General features: G+C 40.3%; 1 protein-coding gene and 1 pseudogene across 3 annotated transcripts in view; one reads left to right on the forward strand and one right to left on the reverse strand.

Annotated features, from left to right (window-relative positions):
- Window positions 1-4082: 4082 nt before the first annotated feature.
- Window positions 4083-17069, forward strand: part of LOC139609510 (gamma-aminobutyric acid receptor subunit gamma-3-like) — an 87089-nt pseudogene continuing 74102 nt past the window's right edge.
- Window positions 6268-17069, reverse strand: part of cfap221 (cilia and flagella associated protein 221) — a 151129-nt gene continuing 140327 nt past the window's right edge. The window contains exons 26-27 of one of the 3 annotated variants that reach the window (XM_071464212.1): window positions 15881-15978; window positions 6268-6618 (exon numbers count right to left, since the gene is read on the reverse strand). In XM_071464212.1, coding sequence (XP_071320313.1) covers window positions 15938-15978 — 41 coding nt within the window. In that variant the 3' untranslated portion in view covers window positions 6268-6618; window positions 15881-15937. The remainder of the gene's footprint in view (window positions 6619-15880; window positions 15979-17069) is intronic. The other 2 variants (XM_071464211.1, XM_071464210.1) reach the window with 2 other exon arrangements.

Below are 17069 nucleotides of genomic sequence, written 5' to 3' on the forward strand. Positions count from 1 at the left end.
TCGAATGAAATGCCGCTAAGGCGATCTATACATCTATCTATACATCTAACTGTCTAGGGTCACCATGGCAGCTAATTGCAGATGAACAGACCAGACATACCTTTCACAGGTAACAACACCAACCTCTGCATCTATTCCTCCACTCCCTGTTTGTTTCTGACTCTGCTGCTTGTCCACATTGTCAAGCGAGAGTGACCATTTCCTTTTGTTTCTGATTATGCCTGAAGGATCCTTCACAAAGTTTGGGCTCATTTGTTTGTTGTGTCAGAGCTGAACTGCTCCAGTGCTGCTTTATTTGAGTTGACCAAGCCTTATTCTGAGTTCTGGTACCAAAGGAAATGAAATGTACTAAGTAATCAGCCTCCATTATTTTCTCTAGGAAATTCAATGTCTGTTTGTCAGTCGGTCGGTCCACCACTTTGGTTGAGACTGAAATATCTCAACAACTACTGGATGGATTGCCATCAAATTTGGTACAGACATTTATGTTCCCCTTTGGATGAATTATAATCACATTGGTCATTCTCTGACCTGTCCAATACTTTGGTTTATGACCAACAAAGCTAATGCATTCATCACTCAAGGGGTGAGCTAAAAATACAAATATGACAATGTTAGACAGAGTTGAAATACACAAAGATTAATTGCAATGGCCAGTTCAGAGCTAGCAAACAATACCCAACACCACAAAGGAAAATATTATGTCCGGAAATGTTAAAAAACGTCAAAAGTTGAAGTGTATTTCCTGTAACATTCCCATCTCTTTTAACAGAGCAGTGTAACTCTGTTAGCCTAAACTAACTCGTTTTATAAATCAGTCTTACTCATAAATGATTCAAAAGAAACAAACAACACTTTTAAACATACAGAGAGTTAATGTTTTCACTAGAGTGGACCAAACATTTTCTAGCCACAGACAAGAGAAGGATGCTAATATGCTAGAATCACAACCATCATTTCATCACAGGTCTGAAAGTCTCCATTGTACAGGCTTGGTAGATAACATCCTTTCTGTTCATATATCTTGCCATCCAAGAAATGAGTGACCCTATCTGCCCATCCATCCATCCATCCATCCATCTAACATCCCTCTCTTCTCTATTGCCAGCCAAGAAACCATTGCCCACCCCTCCCTCCTTCCTTCAGCCACTGTGACAGACTCATCTGCCATACATCTGTTAGAAAAGGGATTTAGTTCCGCTTAAGTTGCTTTCACCCGTTCAGGGGGGCCCCTTACACAAACTCCAATTTAAGCCCCGACTGGCCCAGCCAATGACAAATGCTTGTTTTTCTCTATGAAGTGTCTGGACAGATGTGGCTGGTGCGTGTTAGGGACAAATTTAGGATTCATTATATGTACTTTATCCACAGCTAGCTCATGGGCAGTGAAGCAGACTGAAGTTTTGAACTTGGGTCTCTCAGCTAGGGAACATAATACACATGCAGCAGTCAGCTTAAAGAGACTCACAGTATGCAGGGCTGTGATAGTAACAGTTGTCTATCCCAGATGGGCTTTAGGCAGCCATTACACATGCATGAGATCTTTATTGTTTTTGAGCATCAGTAAAGTACTTTTTACATTTTGTTTTGGAGGAAACATTCAACTGAAACCTTCGCTTACATTTTGCAGAAATGCAGCAAAGCCATTGTAGCTATAGCTGGGCTTAACAAAGTATTTGTGTTATTCATTATTCGTTTTATGTACTGTATTTGTTTTATGTATTATACTTAAAATAATCAAATAAAAAGGATGAACATGGATGGTATTCAGGAATTGTTTTGAAACATGAAGCAAAGCTGCTGTATGTTACAGAATCATAAATCAGGATTGTAGCATCTAGTTGTATCAATATGATTCCTAATAAAATAGCCTGATACATATAGTGTCTGTACGCTCCAGTTCTGGTGATCGGAAATCTTTTTGCTTTTGTGAATGCAGCAGTGTCATTCCTCTCCCCAGAAAAGACTAATGTAACAAATGAACTTCAGTTACAGGCTGCCACTCTTTATTTTCTATGTCATTTAGACAGGAATTTTCTAATTCTACGGTTGTGTTCATCACGATTTAATGAGCAAGATGCTGGGTTGCTCAGGTGACAGTGTGTTCACTTTGTAGATTTTATTGAGCAGAACATCAGACATCTTATCATTGATAAGAGAGGGAACTCATAATTACACAAAGTTTTAAAGGTATAGCGTCAATTTCATGGGGTAACGGGGGCAGGCAGTGGAGGAAGGTAACCAAGTACTGTTACTCAAATACTGCACTTAAAGTACAGTTTTTTAAGTACTTGTACTTTACTTGAGTATGTCCTATTTCTCAGACTTCTCCTCCATTACACCTCAGTAGGAAATACTGTAATTATTACTCCACTATGTTTATTCGACAGCTGTAGTTACTATAGTTGAGATTGTACATATAAATCCTACCAAATATGACCAGCTTATAAAATACACTGCATGTTAAAACATGGAACCAGTACTTCCCAAGCTTTTTGCCTCCTGACCTCTTACAAAAAAGCTAGTCGGGGCCTCTTGTCAGGTTTCAGATGCTTAAGAGTTGTTAGTACTTCCCCCAAAGAGACATTTCCCCTTTAAACTTCTCAGATTGTCTCATTAAAATAATAATTTGAAGGATAACAGGGTGAAATTATCAAGTATATTTCACACAAAAATACAGAAATATGAGAATAGTCAAAAAAATGAATGAACATTTGCATTGTGGGGTTGTGAATGCAGGACCTCTGCTTGTAATAAAGTATCTTTACACAGTGGTATTGTTACTTTTAGTTGAGAGAACTTTTTTCCACCACTGTTGATCAGTAATATAACTAAGAGTGTAACAGATGACAGCTCCATTTCTTTTCTTTTTTTGTTGTTGTGATTTGTTTAGTTTAGTGCTGGTCAAGAGATGAATCCGCCGGTTGAAGCACTGCTGTGAAAATCCAACACAGCTGCCCGTGTTTCCTGTCGCATCTTCAGCCACCAGGGGGCACTGAAGCCTCTCAGCTCGCACACACTGAGTTGCCGTGTGGATTCAAAAGCCTCACAGGTTTGTGGGCTGGCAACAGCGGGCTGCCCTACTGAGTTGTGCGCCTGTTCAGAAAATGACTTATTTCGAGTGTGGAACAGAGCTTGCTGTGACTCTGTGGTACGTAAACGGGGAGTGTAACGCCTGAATATGACTTCCAGTGGGGACCATCATCAGGCAAACAGCAAACATCAATATAAACAAAAAATCAAGTACACATTCAATTTAACTGACATCCCACTGTTTTCTTTATGACTTAATGTTCATATTTGATACTTTTTTTTATGATCTGCATGGTTTAGAAGTCTGCAAAATTGAAAATGTGGATAAATGATTAAAGAGATCGGAAATGCTGGACTGAGTTTAGGGCTGTTTAAAACAAAATATACTTGGATGATTGTCTGATTAACTGGAATAATTTCAAAAGCACAGGCAGATGTTTAAATATGCAGCGAGTGTAATGAAATAAATAAATGTTGCTCATGACGTAGCCTGCAAGTTTTTGTTTTTTTTTTTTTAAAAAAAAAAGATGTTTGCTTATGTTTTCCATCCAGATAATGCGATGCAATTGCGAGCCAGGTACTGTATGTAGCCTGTGAATGGCGTATGAGTCACGCAAGATGCTCATCTCCTAAGGTTCAACACCACCACCACCACTATCACCACCACCAGCAGCAGCAGCAGCACCACCAGCACCACCAGCAGCACCACCAGCAGCAGACAGCGTCACCCCAACCACTCTGTAGCCCACACAGGCGTTAGAGAGGGAGGAGGGCGCTGCTGGATCCCGTCGATTCGACTCCCCTCCTCTGGGCTGATCACATTGATTGATCGTCGGGTGCGTCCCAGAGGAACTACCCCCCCCCCCCAACCCCCCACCCCCTACCACCACCACCACCCCCAACCCCCCCCCACCCCCTTCCACACACACACACACACCCCCTTTGCGAGGAGTAGGGAGGATCGAGGAGGAGAGACCGCTGTTGTGCGGCCGCGGATGACACGCAGAAGAAAGTGTGTGGGCGGATGAGGAAGTTCAGAGCTCGGATTGATGGTTACACACCTACTGTACTGGCACTTTTTATCGCGGCAGCGGCAGCAGCACTCGCCGGGATCTCCATCCTCCAGTTCCTGCGATCAGAGGTGATCCGCGCATGGGAAAATGACAATCAAGTTTGTGGCCATCCTCTTCATACTTCTGCTCGCTCAAGGTGCTCGGTGAGTCTGATTCGCACCTTTTTTTATTTTTTTATTTTTTTATTCGCATGATCAACAGCTAGAAGGTGTCCCCCCCCCCCCTCTTTTTTTTAAAGCTGTAAAAGTTATGGATATATTGGCTATTACGCATTTTATGTGAATGGGTCTGGCTGATAATGCATGTTTTTTTTTTGTTGTTTTTTTTTTCCAAGGGCTTTCCCCGCACATACCCACAAACACACACTCACACAGACACACAAAAAAAAAAAAAATGACACCAACCATTTACTGCTGTGCCCAAGCACAGAGTCGGGGGGGTCTGACAATCATTTGCAGTGACGCTGCTGCGACAAAGTTTTCATGACAATTGTTTTTTATAAAAAAAGGGGAGATGACATGATTAACGACCCCCTCCTACTTTCTTTTCACCCCCCCCCCCCCCCCCCACCTCCAGTTCTGATCTACTGGAATATGGCGACGACGATGAAGATCACCATGATACCACTGTCAATCAAATGCTGGTTCCCAGGTCGCACCAGGAGGATGCCACTCTGATACTGAACAATCTGCTCAAGGAATACGACAAGACGCTTCGGCCAGACATTGGAGGTAGGGACAGGAAATACTGATAAGTTTGAAGCTCCTGTCGTGAACTAGACGCTCCAGCTTATAGGAGTTCAGCGATACCTGGCGCTGTCCATGGTGCTGGACGGTACTGGCTCGGAGTGGGGCTGTCCATGGTTCTGAAACTAGGCTCGCCGCAGCACCGCAGTTAAAAGTACCTTGTGTCTGACACTCTGTACCAGCTTGTTCCAGATCTCCATTCAAGCTTCATGATGTTTACACTGAAGTGAGAGATTCAAACTCTACCTCCATGTTTTTTTAAGGCTGCACCATTCCATCAAATTCAAAGGTTTTAGATGTATTGTCCATCATTTTACAGATATCTTCCTTAAAATACAGCCTGACCACTAGAATTCAGAATAAAGCCATATATGATTACTTTCATGACCTTTTTTTTCCCCTCATTTCATCGCGGTATTGTTTTGTCTATACAATATCAGAAAATAAAAGAAAATATAATTATATTATTATGGCATTAATTATCTAGTCCAAAGTGATGTCTGGTTTCAACTGTCAAACAGTCAGCTGACAAAGAAAACATTTAATCAACTAAATAAAGAGAATAAGGAAAATATTTGGCTTTCTGGCTACAAATGTGGGTGAAATAAATAACTGGTTACTATAATCACAAACTGATTCAGCAGTAGTGGGGATACCCTCAGGGGGTAATTTTGATGTTAGGTACCTAGAGATTTTATCATTCCCACAATAAATACCATGTCCCCAAGAAAAACTGTTTTTCATTGATTACTTATTAACACTAAGTAAAATAGCATCTTATTAAAAGGCCAACTTAATTTGAATAGGCCACTTTAAATCCCTCAGTTGATTATCATTACTGATGCCTTCCTATTTTATCAGATCATCATGGGTTTTGAATGTTGAAATTGAATCTGGAAAGTAACAGTAATAGAAATGCAAAGTATGGCTGTCAAATCAGTGTAGTGGAGTAATAAGGACAATGTTTCTCCCTAAAATGTAGTGGAGTAGAAGTACACAGTGCCATGACATGGAAACACTCAAGTAAAATACAAGTACTTAAGTATAAGTACATGATTAAATGCACTTATCATTTAGTTATACTCTGTCAGTGAAAACCCTTTCACTCCAAGGTCAGGAACTTCCACCAACGTGGCTGTCAAAGTCTGTGTGTAGGGGTCAAATTTGAGAACTCATCACAGAAAACCATCATCATTAACCAGTGTAATCTGTGAGCTTTTTTGGGTGAAACTGACAGGAACTATGACCTTACAACAGCCTCATAACTTATACATAACACAATCAAGTATTTGGTGAACTCTCTACAGCCTCATTTCCTGTTATGAGGAATGAGACCCAACTAACAGTGATGCTCAAATGTTGCTTGGAAATGAATAACAACACATAAAGACATTGATTTTGTTCATAAGGACCAGGGCTATTGATACCAGGGAAATAGACCAATCGGTTGGTGTGAAATAGCAGGAGGGTCAACAAAACAAAAATATATAATCATATATCATCGCAATATAACCATAAGTCTATTGCTCGAAGCAAACAAGCTAGTATATCTATCTTCCTCCATACAAACATGATATGTCTCCAAACTAGGTGATCTTATATTACAACTGTTCCTTTATGGGTTGAGAATATCCTCTACTTAAAAGTGGTACTTTGCTATTTCTACATAACCAATGTTAGCATGGACAGCTGTTTACTTACCAGTCTTGAAGAAACATTGTGAGTTCAGCAACTTCATTCCTACATTCGCCAAGAGCTGTCTCCAGCTGTAGAGAGAAACGCCAATGTCAGCTCTTGTTTTGCTTCTACTTCTACCATGTACTTCCGTTTTCTGAAGTTAGCATGCTAACCACTGAATATCTGAAAAAGAAAAGTTCTGTAAGAAAGCAGAAAACAGGGCTGTTTTTCTTAGTTAATGATAACAGACATTCTGGAGACACGTGGTTTTCATGGGATTGATTGGATGATATAATGTCTTTCTGAGATCATTTTCATTTCTTTTATTCATTTTTACATATCAACCAAATAGAAAGATATAGATGTGGGGGAACCATGGAGCGTGTAACCTCAGATGTGAATTTTTTATTTTTACCATTATTAGAAAAAAAATATTCTCTAAAGAACAAATGCTCCAAACTTTTCCGTGTCCTTCCGTCATGTCCATTTTAGGTGTTAGGTGCATATAGATAAACAGCTGGTGGAGCTAATTCTGTAGTCTGGTGCAATCAAACATTCACAGAAGAAGAGGGCACAAGAAGATGACAATTAAAAGAGCGGCAGTCAAACCTCAAATGAGCAAAAATAATGTGGAAAAATTTTCATGCACGAGTTGAAATTGAAAATGACATATGAGAGAAATTGTTGCATATAGACAACAGATATACATTAATTGACAAATGTTGGGCAGAGGCTGAATTAGATATGGGTGTCTTGCTGTGTGTGTATGAGTGTGTGTGTGTGTGTGGTTGAGGGCGGTAGCTTGAGTCCAAATCCTTCTCTGATTGCAGCCACATTATTTCCGTGATGCTTATGGTGCAATCAAAACTCCAAGCTTGTTGCAGTTGGAGGGGAATATTCTTCTTCAGAGAGGCAGGGAGGCTGGCGGCTAATCAAATGGTTACTGGTTTGATCCCCGGAGTGCTCTCACTGGTGGGCTGCTGACTGGAAAAGTTCCCTGTGCTAAGTATGTAGTCATTACGGTCCCATTTATTGTTACCGCTGCATTTCAAGAGTCCTTTGGAGAAATCAAGGCAGCCTGTCTTTGATCTGAATTTAGAGTTTGAGGTGTGGTGACTAGTGAAGTCATAATCACTTTGGTATAGTGTGATGGCAGTGAGAGGTGTTTATTATGGCTCCATATCTGATCACATGCATAAAATCAGACTTCTGTACTCTTGACTAAAGCTCTGGACGTCAGCTGGTTTTAACCTGGATGAATGCACAAGGCTGTGCATTTACATCTCAGTGAGAAAACACAGTGTCTAACATTGAGACATGAACTGTTATTATCTTAAATGTAAATGCAGCCACTGCAACTTCGGTCAAAAATTGTACTCCTTCTTGCAGTCCTACCTCGATCAAATCTGAGCACACAGATATGATGCACATATTTTTACAGTCAGTGATATTAACATTTCCAAATGATGTAATTATCTTTGATTTCTATTGTGAATAAATGCCCACGAATCCACTTAGAAATCATAGAAAAAAGACACTCATGTAACTCCAGAACTTGCAATATAATCATCCATTTTCTTCAGCACCAAAGAAATTCACTGATAGTTGTCTGTATATTGTTGGGTACTTTGCAAACAGGAACTGCTGATAGCTAATTCATCGGCATTTAATGATGGCAGTTTGCCAAAATGTTTTTTGATTATCTCCTCAACATGGTTCTTCTGCCCTGTAGGAGTGTGAGCACAGAGCACAGAGGAGGGGTCCACAGTGTCCGACTTTAGATCTCTATAGGATCTATTTTGTTTTTACTTTTTTATATTCCAATTTAGGCAGCATCGTGGTGCTGTGGTTAGTGCTGTCGCCCCACAGCAAGAAGGTTCCAGGCTTGGGGCCTTTCTGTGTGGAGTTTGCATGTTCTCACGTGTGTCTGCATCCGGGTACTCCGGCTTCCTCCCACAGTCCAAAGACATGCACGTTTGGTGACTCTCTATGGCCCATTGGTCTGTGAGTGTGTGTGTGGTTATTTTATAGGAGTGCAATGCTAAATTGGTGGGGAATTCTTAGTCTAAGTAAAAGTGCTAACACAACAATGTAAAAATACTATATTTCAAGTCCTGCATCAAAAATACTACTACTACTTAAAGTATTAAAGGAAAAATACTGGTTCTGCAGAAAAATGGCCCCTGGATCTGACAATATTAGACTGTTAATACTGGTGCAATAATGAGTAATCAGCACATGACCCCTTAAGTCTGGTTGCCAACCTAGAGGTCAGGTCCCTTAAAAGGGTTACAGGACTAATCTAGGGGGTCATGAGATGATTACTGAGGTAGACTAAAAAAAAAAAAATCCTGTGCAGAAATCTCTACTCATGTTTTTAGAATCTTTTCCAGTCTTTGTGTTTTTGTGAATTATTGTATACTTTTACCTCTCTTAATCAGAAAAGTAACTACAGCTGTGAGATAAATGTACCTGATTAAACATAGCTGAATTCTACCATTGTACATAATGTTATAAATCTCTTAATAATTAGGACTGGGGTGTGTTCACTCCTAATCTGTTTCCCAGCTGCGGGACTCATGGGCTTGGAGTCACTTTAATGTTTATTTAAGACTCAGTCACAGACTACAATCCATACCTGAAGTTGCTACCGCTAAGCCTGAAAGACATTCATTGGTAAAGGTTTCATCTGGGAGTTTTAGCAGCTCCAGATGAAGTTTCAACAGACTTTGTGCAAAGACTCTGGTGGGAACACTTATCTCCAGATCATTAAGACTGTTTATTTGTGTTCCTAGGTTGTTTAAAATGACCAAGCACCCCGCTTTCACAGGCAATAACCTGGTGGGAATTGATTTCCTTCTTTTTTTCTTTTTTTTCTCCCACCTCTGCCGGTAGCTCGGTTCAGTCTTGTAGTTCACCTTGCAGAGGGGGGGTCCCCCTCCAGTTCTGCTTCGGTAATAAAGGATGAAATTTTGATGAGATCCAGTTGACAAACCTCAGTATTGTCCATGAAATGTTAATGTCTTGGCAGGATAATGTGAGGAAGTGGAAGCACGTGTGCATGTGAAACACACACACACAGACACACACAAACGAACACACTCGGAGATGACGCTGAGTCAAAGACAGATCTGGGACATTTAAGTCATTGTATAAAAAAAAAAAGAAAAAAAAGTGGGTTCAGTTGAGAGCTGCTGCAATAAATCTCTGAGAAACACACTCACAATAACAAGTACGCTCACATAGACAGCCACTGAAGTCAGAACAGTGTGGCTCATTTGCGAGATACATCTGGATTTTGTCTTTACACACACACACACACACACACACACACACACACACACACAGTATCAAACAATGCTTTTCAGGTTGCCTCCCCTTTAAATGTGAGCTCCTCTCTACTTGTTTACAAGCTGCTGGCTGTGAAACCAGAATACATACTGTTGTTTTAAGCATATTTGAGATTTCTGTTTTAATTGGCCATTAATTTAGAACTTGGAAGTGTATTTGTGTCTCACAGTGAAGCTCACTTCTTCAGTAAAAACAACCTCTTGAAGCTAAACTCATGTAGGAGATGCTGGGGATGGTTGTACCACTGCTGGTACATTTTCTTCTCCTCCTTTGTGTTACATATTTATGTTAAACTCTAACATGTATGTTCACCAATGAATGGAAAAGAAACCCCTGTACAACAGTCCATGATTATAACAATATAACTCTATAACGCTATACTTATACCATGTTGTATCAGATCCTCTGGTAATTTTAGGGTTGTAGTTTGGAGGATGTAATAGAGTATTTAGACAACTAAAGCAGGAATATCAACAAAAACTGAAAGTAAATGAATAAGGTAATCACTGTTCCAAGTGAATTACATGACATTGCACTGATATGAGTATTTTTCACATAACAATAGAGTAGTAGTGTAGGTAGGGATAGCTATCATTATTACAACTATCTCACTCTCAGACACCAGTGTCACCTTGTTGTTAAATTTTTATTGCTAAAGCTTTCAAACTGGCAAAAAAGTGCAACTCAGTTCCACTGCAGTGATGCAAAACTCGAAAAAACACCGGTAGAAATCCGAGATACACCTTAACAGGCTTATTATCTTAGTGCCCGTGCTTGTTTTCTTCCTGTCTCTTCCAGTCTTGTGAAGTCAGCAGTGAGCCTAATCTTCATATAAAGTGGGTGACTGGTCCACTCGCGAAAAAAGCGACCCAGATTTCCCCCGAGCAGAACAAGTGTTGAGTCTCACCTTAACTGATAAGAAGCAGTTCGCCTTATGAAGTTGAGATGCTTTTGTGTCCCTATTGTGTCACCTTCCTTTTGGATTCAGAGTGCGATCACTGTGTGCGATCTGCGTGATCCTCGCGCACTGTGCAAAGACGCGTACATGTGTATGTGTCGTGTCGGGTGCGTGTACGCTCACCAGGGAATCGAGGACAGAGCGGGGCTGGAGTGTGAGGCTTTGTTTGCTGTGAGGGCTCCGCAGCCATGCACATTTAGAGTTTAGAAGCCGGGATGATCCAAGGAGTTTGATTAAAGTTAGATCTGAGCCGCATTCTAAAAATAAGCCAGTCCCCGAATTAAAAAGCACTTTTAAGACAGAATCAAGTTTCTGTACCTATAAGAACTGAGTCAACAGACTCTACAGACGAAGATTTTAATGTGTCTAAAAACTACCAAACATACATCACTGAGCCACACTGTTGCACTGGGTGACTGTTCTCTCATTATCGTAAACACACACACTGTAGTTTAGTGTGAGTCAGTGCCACATCACCGTCCTGCTGTTGTAAATACTCGCTAGAGCACAAAATGTGTATTAATCTGCCACTGAAAATAGTTCCCAACAAATGCACTACTTCCTCCTACCTGAGCGACGTTTTCTAAAAACTACAGTGCCCAGCTGTTTTAGGAAACTCGTGAGCCTTTTTTGAAAAATGAAACTAAATATTTGTGAGGCATTTTTAAACATTTACACCTTCAGTGGGAAACAATGGGCTTCGGGCTGAGAGCAACAGACAAGGTAGAGAAGTCAGAAAGCTCAGTTAAATAAGAGCTGGACAAAGATGTTATTGGTTTTGGTCTTTTCATGTGACAATAACAAAACATAGATCATCTCCAGCCTGCTCTGACTGCTGACTGTGTTGATCCTCATAGATATATTTGCCACATGCTACAATGGCTGTTTCCAGGAAAAATGCCTTTGTTACACAAGAAATGGTGCAATCTAACAGCAACAGTGGTGTATTTTGCAATAGCCAAACGAAATGGCAAATAGATACAAGCAACAAAAGCCACTTTGCTGAATAGACACAGAAATTAGTCCCATTGACAGAAAAACAACAGAAAATCCAAAGAATATGTCACAGATCTCATCTCAGGAGAAATTACTGCTTAGCAGCTCAGAATATGGAGACAAAACATCCGATTAAGCTATTACCACTTAAAGAAAATGTCCTTCTGTCAAATGCCTGGACTTTTTAGAAACAACTGAAACATGTGAGAGCGGACTCAGATTTAAACTCAAAAGACATCAATCTGATTAGGTGCAGTTCAGTTTCAGCCTGCATGCAAATACAGTCAACGGGACAGCTTTTCAATATAGTCAGGTTGCTAATCCACTTGTATCTATGTATGATCACAGCCTGCGTCTGCGACTGAAAGCTGTAATTGTCCATAGCTAACAAGCTATTGATCTATACTGACCGACCAGGTCGCTGCAATCATATCCGCCATTATTGCCTCACTGAATGTGTCTGGCGCCTACAATTAAGTCTGTAGGTGGTGTGAAGAGGGAAAGACTGCATGTGCATTTCAATAGGAGGTGTGTGTTTCTCTGTTTAACTTTGACCAACAGGCAGCTACTATCCATCTGTATTTATCTGTATTCCTATAAGATTTGGGGGTCACTGATTTGGCTTTCGTTACATACTTCTACACACAAAATGAGAGCTGCAAGAGCTAAATGAGTGTGTGTGTGTGTGTGTGTGTGTGTCACTAAAGAGACAGACTTTGATTCAGATAAAAGCCAGGTGTGTGTCAGAAATAGAAACCAAAGCAGCACAGACATCATTGGTTTGCAGCTGTTTCCTGTCTCTGTCTCCCTCTCTTTCCATCTGTTTCTCTCTTCCTTCCCTTTCTCCCTCCATTCCTTCATGATCCGCCCTTTACTTCCCCCCTATTTACTATCAATTACTGTAAATTGCTGCATCATTCATGTCCGTATTTGCGGTCCAGATTTTAGAGCTTCTGAAAGCCGCGTGAAAGTTTGACCCACTTTGCATCCTATATTAAAATGTCATGGATCCAATTCAGAAGTCATGTCAGATTCAATCACTGTGGGGGCGAAGCATGAGAGCGGAGGATGGGATGTAGACGCTGCAACATTTGGTCTCAGTAAATTTTACTCATATCCTTGTACAGTATATGTCAGCAGTCTGCATTTCCCTTTGTTTAATGAAAGATTTAGATGTATCCTTTGTTTAATTAAAGCAAATCTGATCTGAGGAGTCTGTCCCTCCTAGCCTGAAATAACCACAAAGTGTTTGTCTTGACACGCAGATCTAACTAAAATTGAATGGGAGCAGATGGGAGGTGATGCAACCATATCACATTAAAGGGACACTTTTCAGTTCAGGAACAAGAGAAATAGCATGCTAACGCAATTTAACCAGCCAGCTAGGTCCTCGAGTAACAGGAAAACTAAACGTGAAGAAGAGCTAAGACACAACGACTGGAAGAATTTGTACTTTTAGCCATGACAGTGGTTTTGCATCAGCAGTGGTAGTTGGTTGGTCCACTGCTTTGGTCCAGACTGAAATATCTCAACAAATATTGGGTGGATTGACAAGAAATTTGGTAGAAATACTCATGGTTTCCCAGTGAAGATTCCTGCTGACTTTGGTGACTTTTCCTCTTGCACCACCATTAACGCTGACACTTTTAGTTTTGAGTGAAAGATCTTTTAAGTTTGGAAGCAGTGACATTATATGCACCCCCTTTCAGAGAGAATTGTAATAGCTCGGGTGATGCCCTGATGCCTTTGTCAAATATTTTAATTTGTGACCAAAAAACCAGAAAAACGAATGACTTTTTTCTTTTTTTTTTTATCAGCCTCAGGCATACTCTGTGTTTAATTCTAATTAGTGGTGATGGGTGAATCCCAACGCTTTCAGCATTTCATCTCTGTAAAGCACACTGTGTCCAACCTTTTGTCAAGTGATGTGTTTGACAGGTCCGCAGCTGAACTATATGCTTAATTAGCATGCTAACATTTTCTAATTTGTACAGATGGGCGTAGGAAGCATTCTGAAGTAGTTAGTATATGTCTCTTACAGTATATACTTTCCAGGGACAGCTAATTATACAAATTGCACCTTTATACTGAAAGTTTTAGCCATCAGTAAAGGTTGATGTAATTGTGTATTGTTTGTGAACTTATTTTGAGATTTCTGTGTTGGAGGTGTGATGTCATTTAGCAGCCATACATTGTTGCCCCCAACCAATCCTCCAACCTGAACCACGTAGCTTGTTTTTTTTTTCAACCTGATATGACTCCTGAAATAGTGCCCCTATAGCAGCAGAACCTTGGTTGTCATGGTTACAGTAATAAACAAGCGGACAGTACCGCAGTAGAGCAGTGTATCTTTTTTGTCATGGTTACGATAATAATGTGGTTAACCTTGTCGAACAATCTAGGATAATAGAACCAACACAAACTGCTACTTTCACATCAGAATTGTGAACACTGCTCTCCTGTATCATATTCCTTGTTCTGTTGACCCATCCAAAAAAAGACGTGGACTTTGTCGCTCTATATACTATGTCACCACGCTTTTTCCTTTGCTCCCGTCATAATAACAGCCACTAGATGTCGCCTGGCAACAAAACAAAACTGTGGGTCATAATGACCTGGTACACAAACAACCCATCAGTGTATTTCTTACAGGGGGACAGTCTCATTGCCCTGTGATTGGGTAATTTATGGTGTGCATGTAATGTTAGTGATTTAGTTTCCTCTGCAAAAACACACTCTGCTGAAACATGTGGTTGAATTAGAGCAGAATTCTCTTGGAAGTCAGCCAACATGAGATATTTTTCACATTCAGCTCAGAAATAATTAAATCCTGTGATATGCAACATTTTTCAGGGATTTTGCGGCCTTTGTTAATGGTGTTTCTTCAAGCTTTGGGTCAGTATGACATCCCATTAGTCTTGGTACTCAACAAACTGCTCAATGTGTTTTTGTGACTGACTGGAAAGCATGAACCACCAATATTGTGTGTAAAAGACACATGAAAGACATGAATTTTATTTTTCTCATATCCTTCAGTCAGTTGATTCTTCTTTGATTCTTCTTTAGTGTCTTTGAGTCTAAAGATGTATGTTTGCCTGAAAAGATGGTAAATCGCACACAGAGGTGTATTTTATGTTGAGTCGCCCTTCACTAATGAACAGGAGTGCATGCAGCTTCTTTAAAAGATCACAAGATTACTGGGTCCAGAATGTGCAGTCTCCCTCAGCATTTCAAAATCACTGTGCTTTTACTTCGTTTTCCAGTCTGCATTTGAATTTCTAACAGTGACACGATCAACAACCTAGAAAAGAAATGCTCAAAATAACAATTTAAGGTTGTGGAAAATGTAAAAACATGCATGCAGGCTCATTCTGAAAAACCATGTGTGGTCCTCTTTGATAATTGTCAGCTTTCCGATTGAAAGCATAACATTCAAATCATTAGATACAGTTAATTTTCTTAACAGGGCTTCATTTCCTTCATTTAACTACTCAGCTGGATCAATATCAGCAAGCAAATATAGGGGTATTTATTTATATGCATGCAAGTGAATGAATGTAAAAGCAAGTTTAAGCAGAAAAACTGTATTCAGCATTTACCTGCAGCAATCCACCTCTTGACAACTATTGGACGCATTGCTTTGAAATTTTGTTCAGACATTCATCGTCCCCAGAGGATGGATGCTAATATTTTATATAGAGTTTTCCTCTGGCGCCACCAGCAGGTCAAACGTTGCTACTACAAGTTAAATGTCAAAACATCAACTAAAGGGTTTGGTTCAAAATATTGTACAACAATTGGTTGATTACATTAACGACATTAAGCCTCAGTTGAGCTCTGTTTTTAGTGCTAATTAGCCGATTAAATTAGAGTTCACACCCACCGCCAGAACTTTATTTGGGCAAATAGAGCGCCACCGGATGCTCGGAGATCCCACCTTAAAGGTCAGCAAGATCTGATCTTACATGACTTTTAGTGCACTGCTGCTACTTTAAGGAAGAATCACCCATTTCTGCTGTGGTAAAATAGTTAATCTTTCCACTTACATATCTTGGGTGGCTTTTAGGCTGACTTGGTCCTGGCAGGCCTCTTCTCCTTGATCCTCACAGAGCTGACATTTGGCACAGCGCTGACACCTCCCCAGCTGAAAGGACAATTCTCAGATGAGCTCCCTCAATATTTCAAGTCCAGTGACATTTTATTAGATGAAGAGGAGTTTAGAGTCCTGGCAAATGCTTCTCCTCACATCTTAGGTAGCCAGGTTAGCCGAGCTGGCAGTCACCTGCGGGGAAGAGATGCAGGAGCTCCGCACACACACACACACACTCACACACACACACACACACAAAGTGCACAACGTCGCGGACGGAGTAACCTTTTATGAGCTGTATGATGCAAATGTCTCCTCCTCTCTGTTTGTGTGTTTTCTTAATGTCTCGGGTTTTTTTCTGAGTTTTACACTCCAGGTTGTTTAAAATAAAATTTGAGAAAGTTTTATTAAAAAAGGTCAGTTTGGGGCCATGATCATAAACCATATCTACTTTATATTAAATGTCACATGACACCGACTTCCTGTCCAATGACTGAGATTCACTTTTGAACAAGAACAAGCTGTAATTTAAATGCTGGATGCATTTTTCACATTGATAGCCATATCATGTCATGTGTTGTCATTTGCCACCATGGTACATTGCATGTGGGACATTTTGTTTCCATGGTGATGTCTGCCTGTGTGGTGACAGGCATTGTGATCTCATAATAACTTGTACTTACAGATAAGATGATCTCATTATATTTTGGAGCACCTTACTGCATAAATTAGCAAATTAATTTGAATCTCTATACCTCCTTAATGCTAAAAAATACGGAGCTACCTGCCAAGTGCGCACAAGTATGCTGACAGAAATATTTGCAAATTAATGCAGCTTCCTCTGCAATTTCTTTTTTTATAAACACACGCACAGTCTGAGGAGGTAAACAGAAGGCCTTGACCAGAAATTTAGCTTCTGTTAAAATGTTTAATTCATCTCAAAAGAGAGGTTGTGGAGCTCAGTGAAAGCTGGCCTTTCATTCCTTCAGAGTTTTCAGGTTAATGAGAAACCACAATGGAATGGCCAAGCAATCATGTAGAGCTTTGGGGGGGGGGGGGGGGGCTGATACCAAAGTGAAGTGCATTAGACAGTAATAAGACCAACCTGGGTCTGGATCATAGCTGACACATTTCCCATCCCTGTG

The sequence above is a fragment of the Trachinotus anak genome, unplaced genomic scaffold, assembly GCF_046630095.1.
Source record: "Trachinotus anak isolate AG129_WGS33_773 ecotype Australia unplaced genomic scaffold, CSIRO_AGI_Tana_v1 ptg000026l, whole genome shotgun sequence".
Classification (NCBI taxonomy): Eukaryota; Metazoa; Chordata; class Actinopteri; order Carangiformes; family Carangidae; genus Trachinotus; species Trachinotus anak.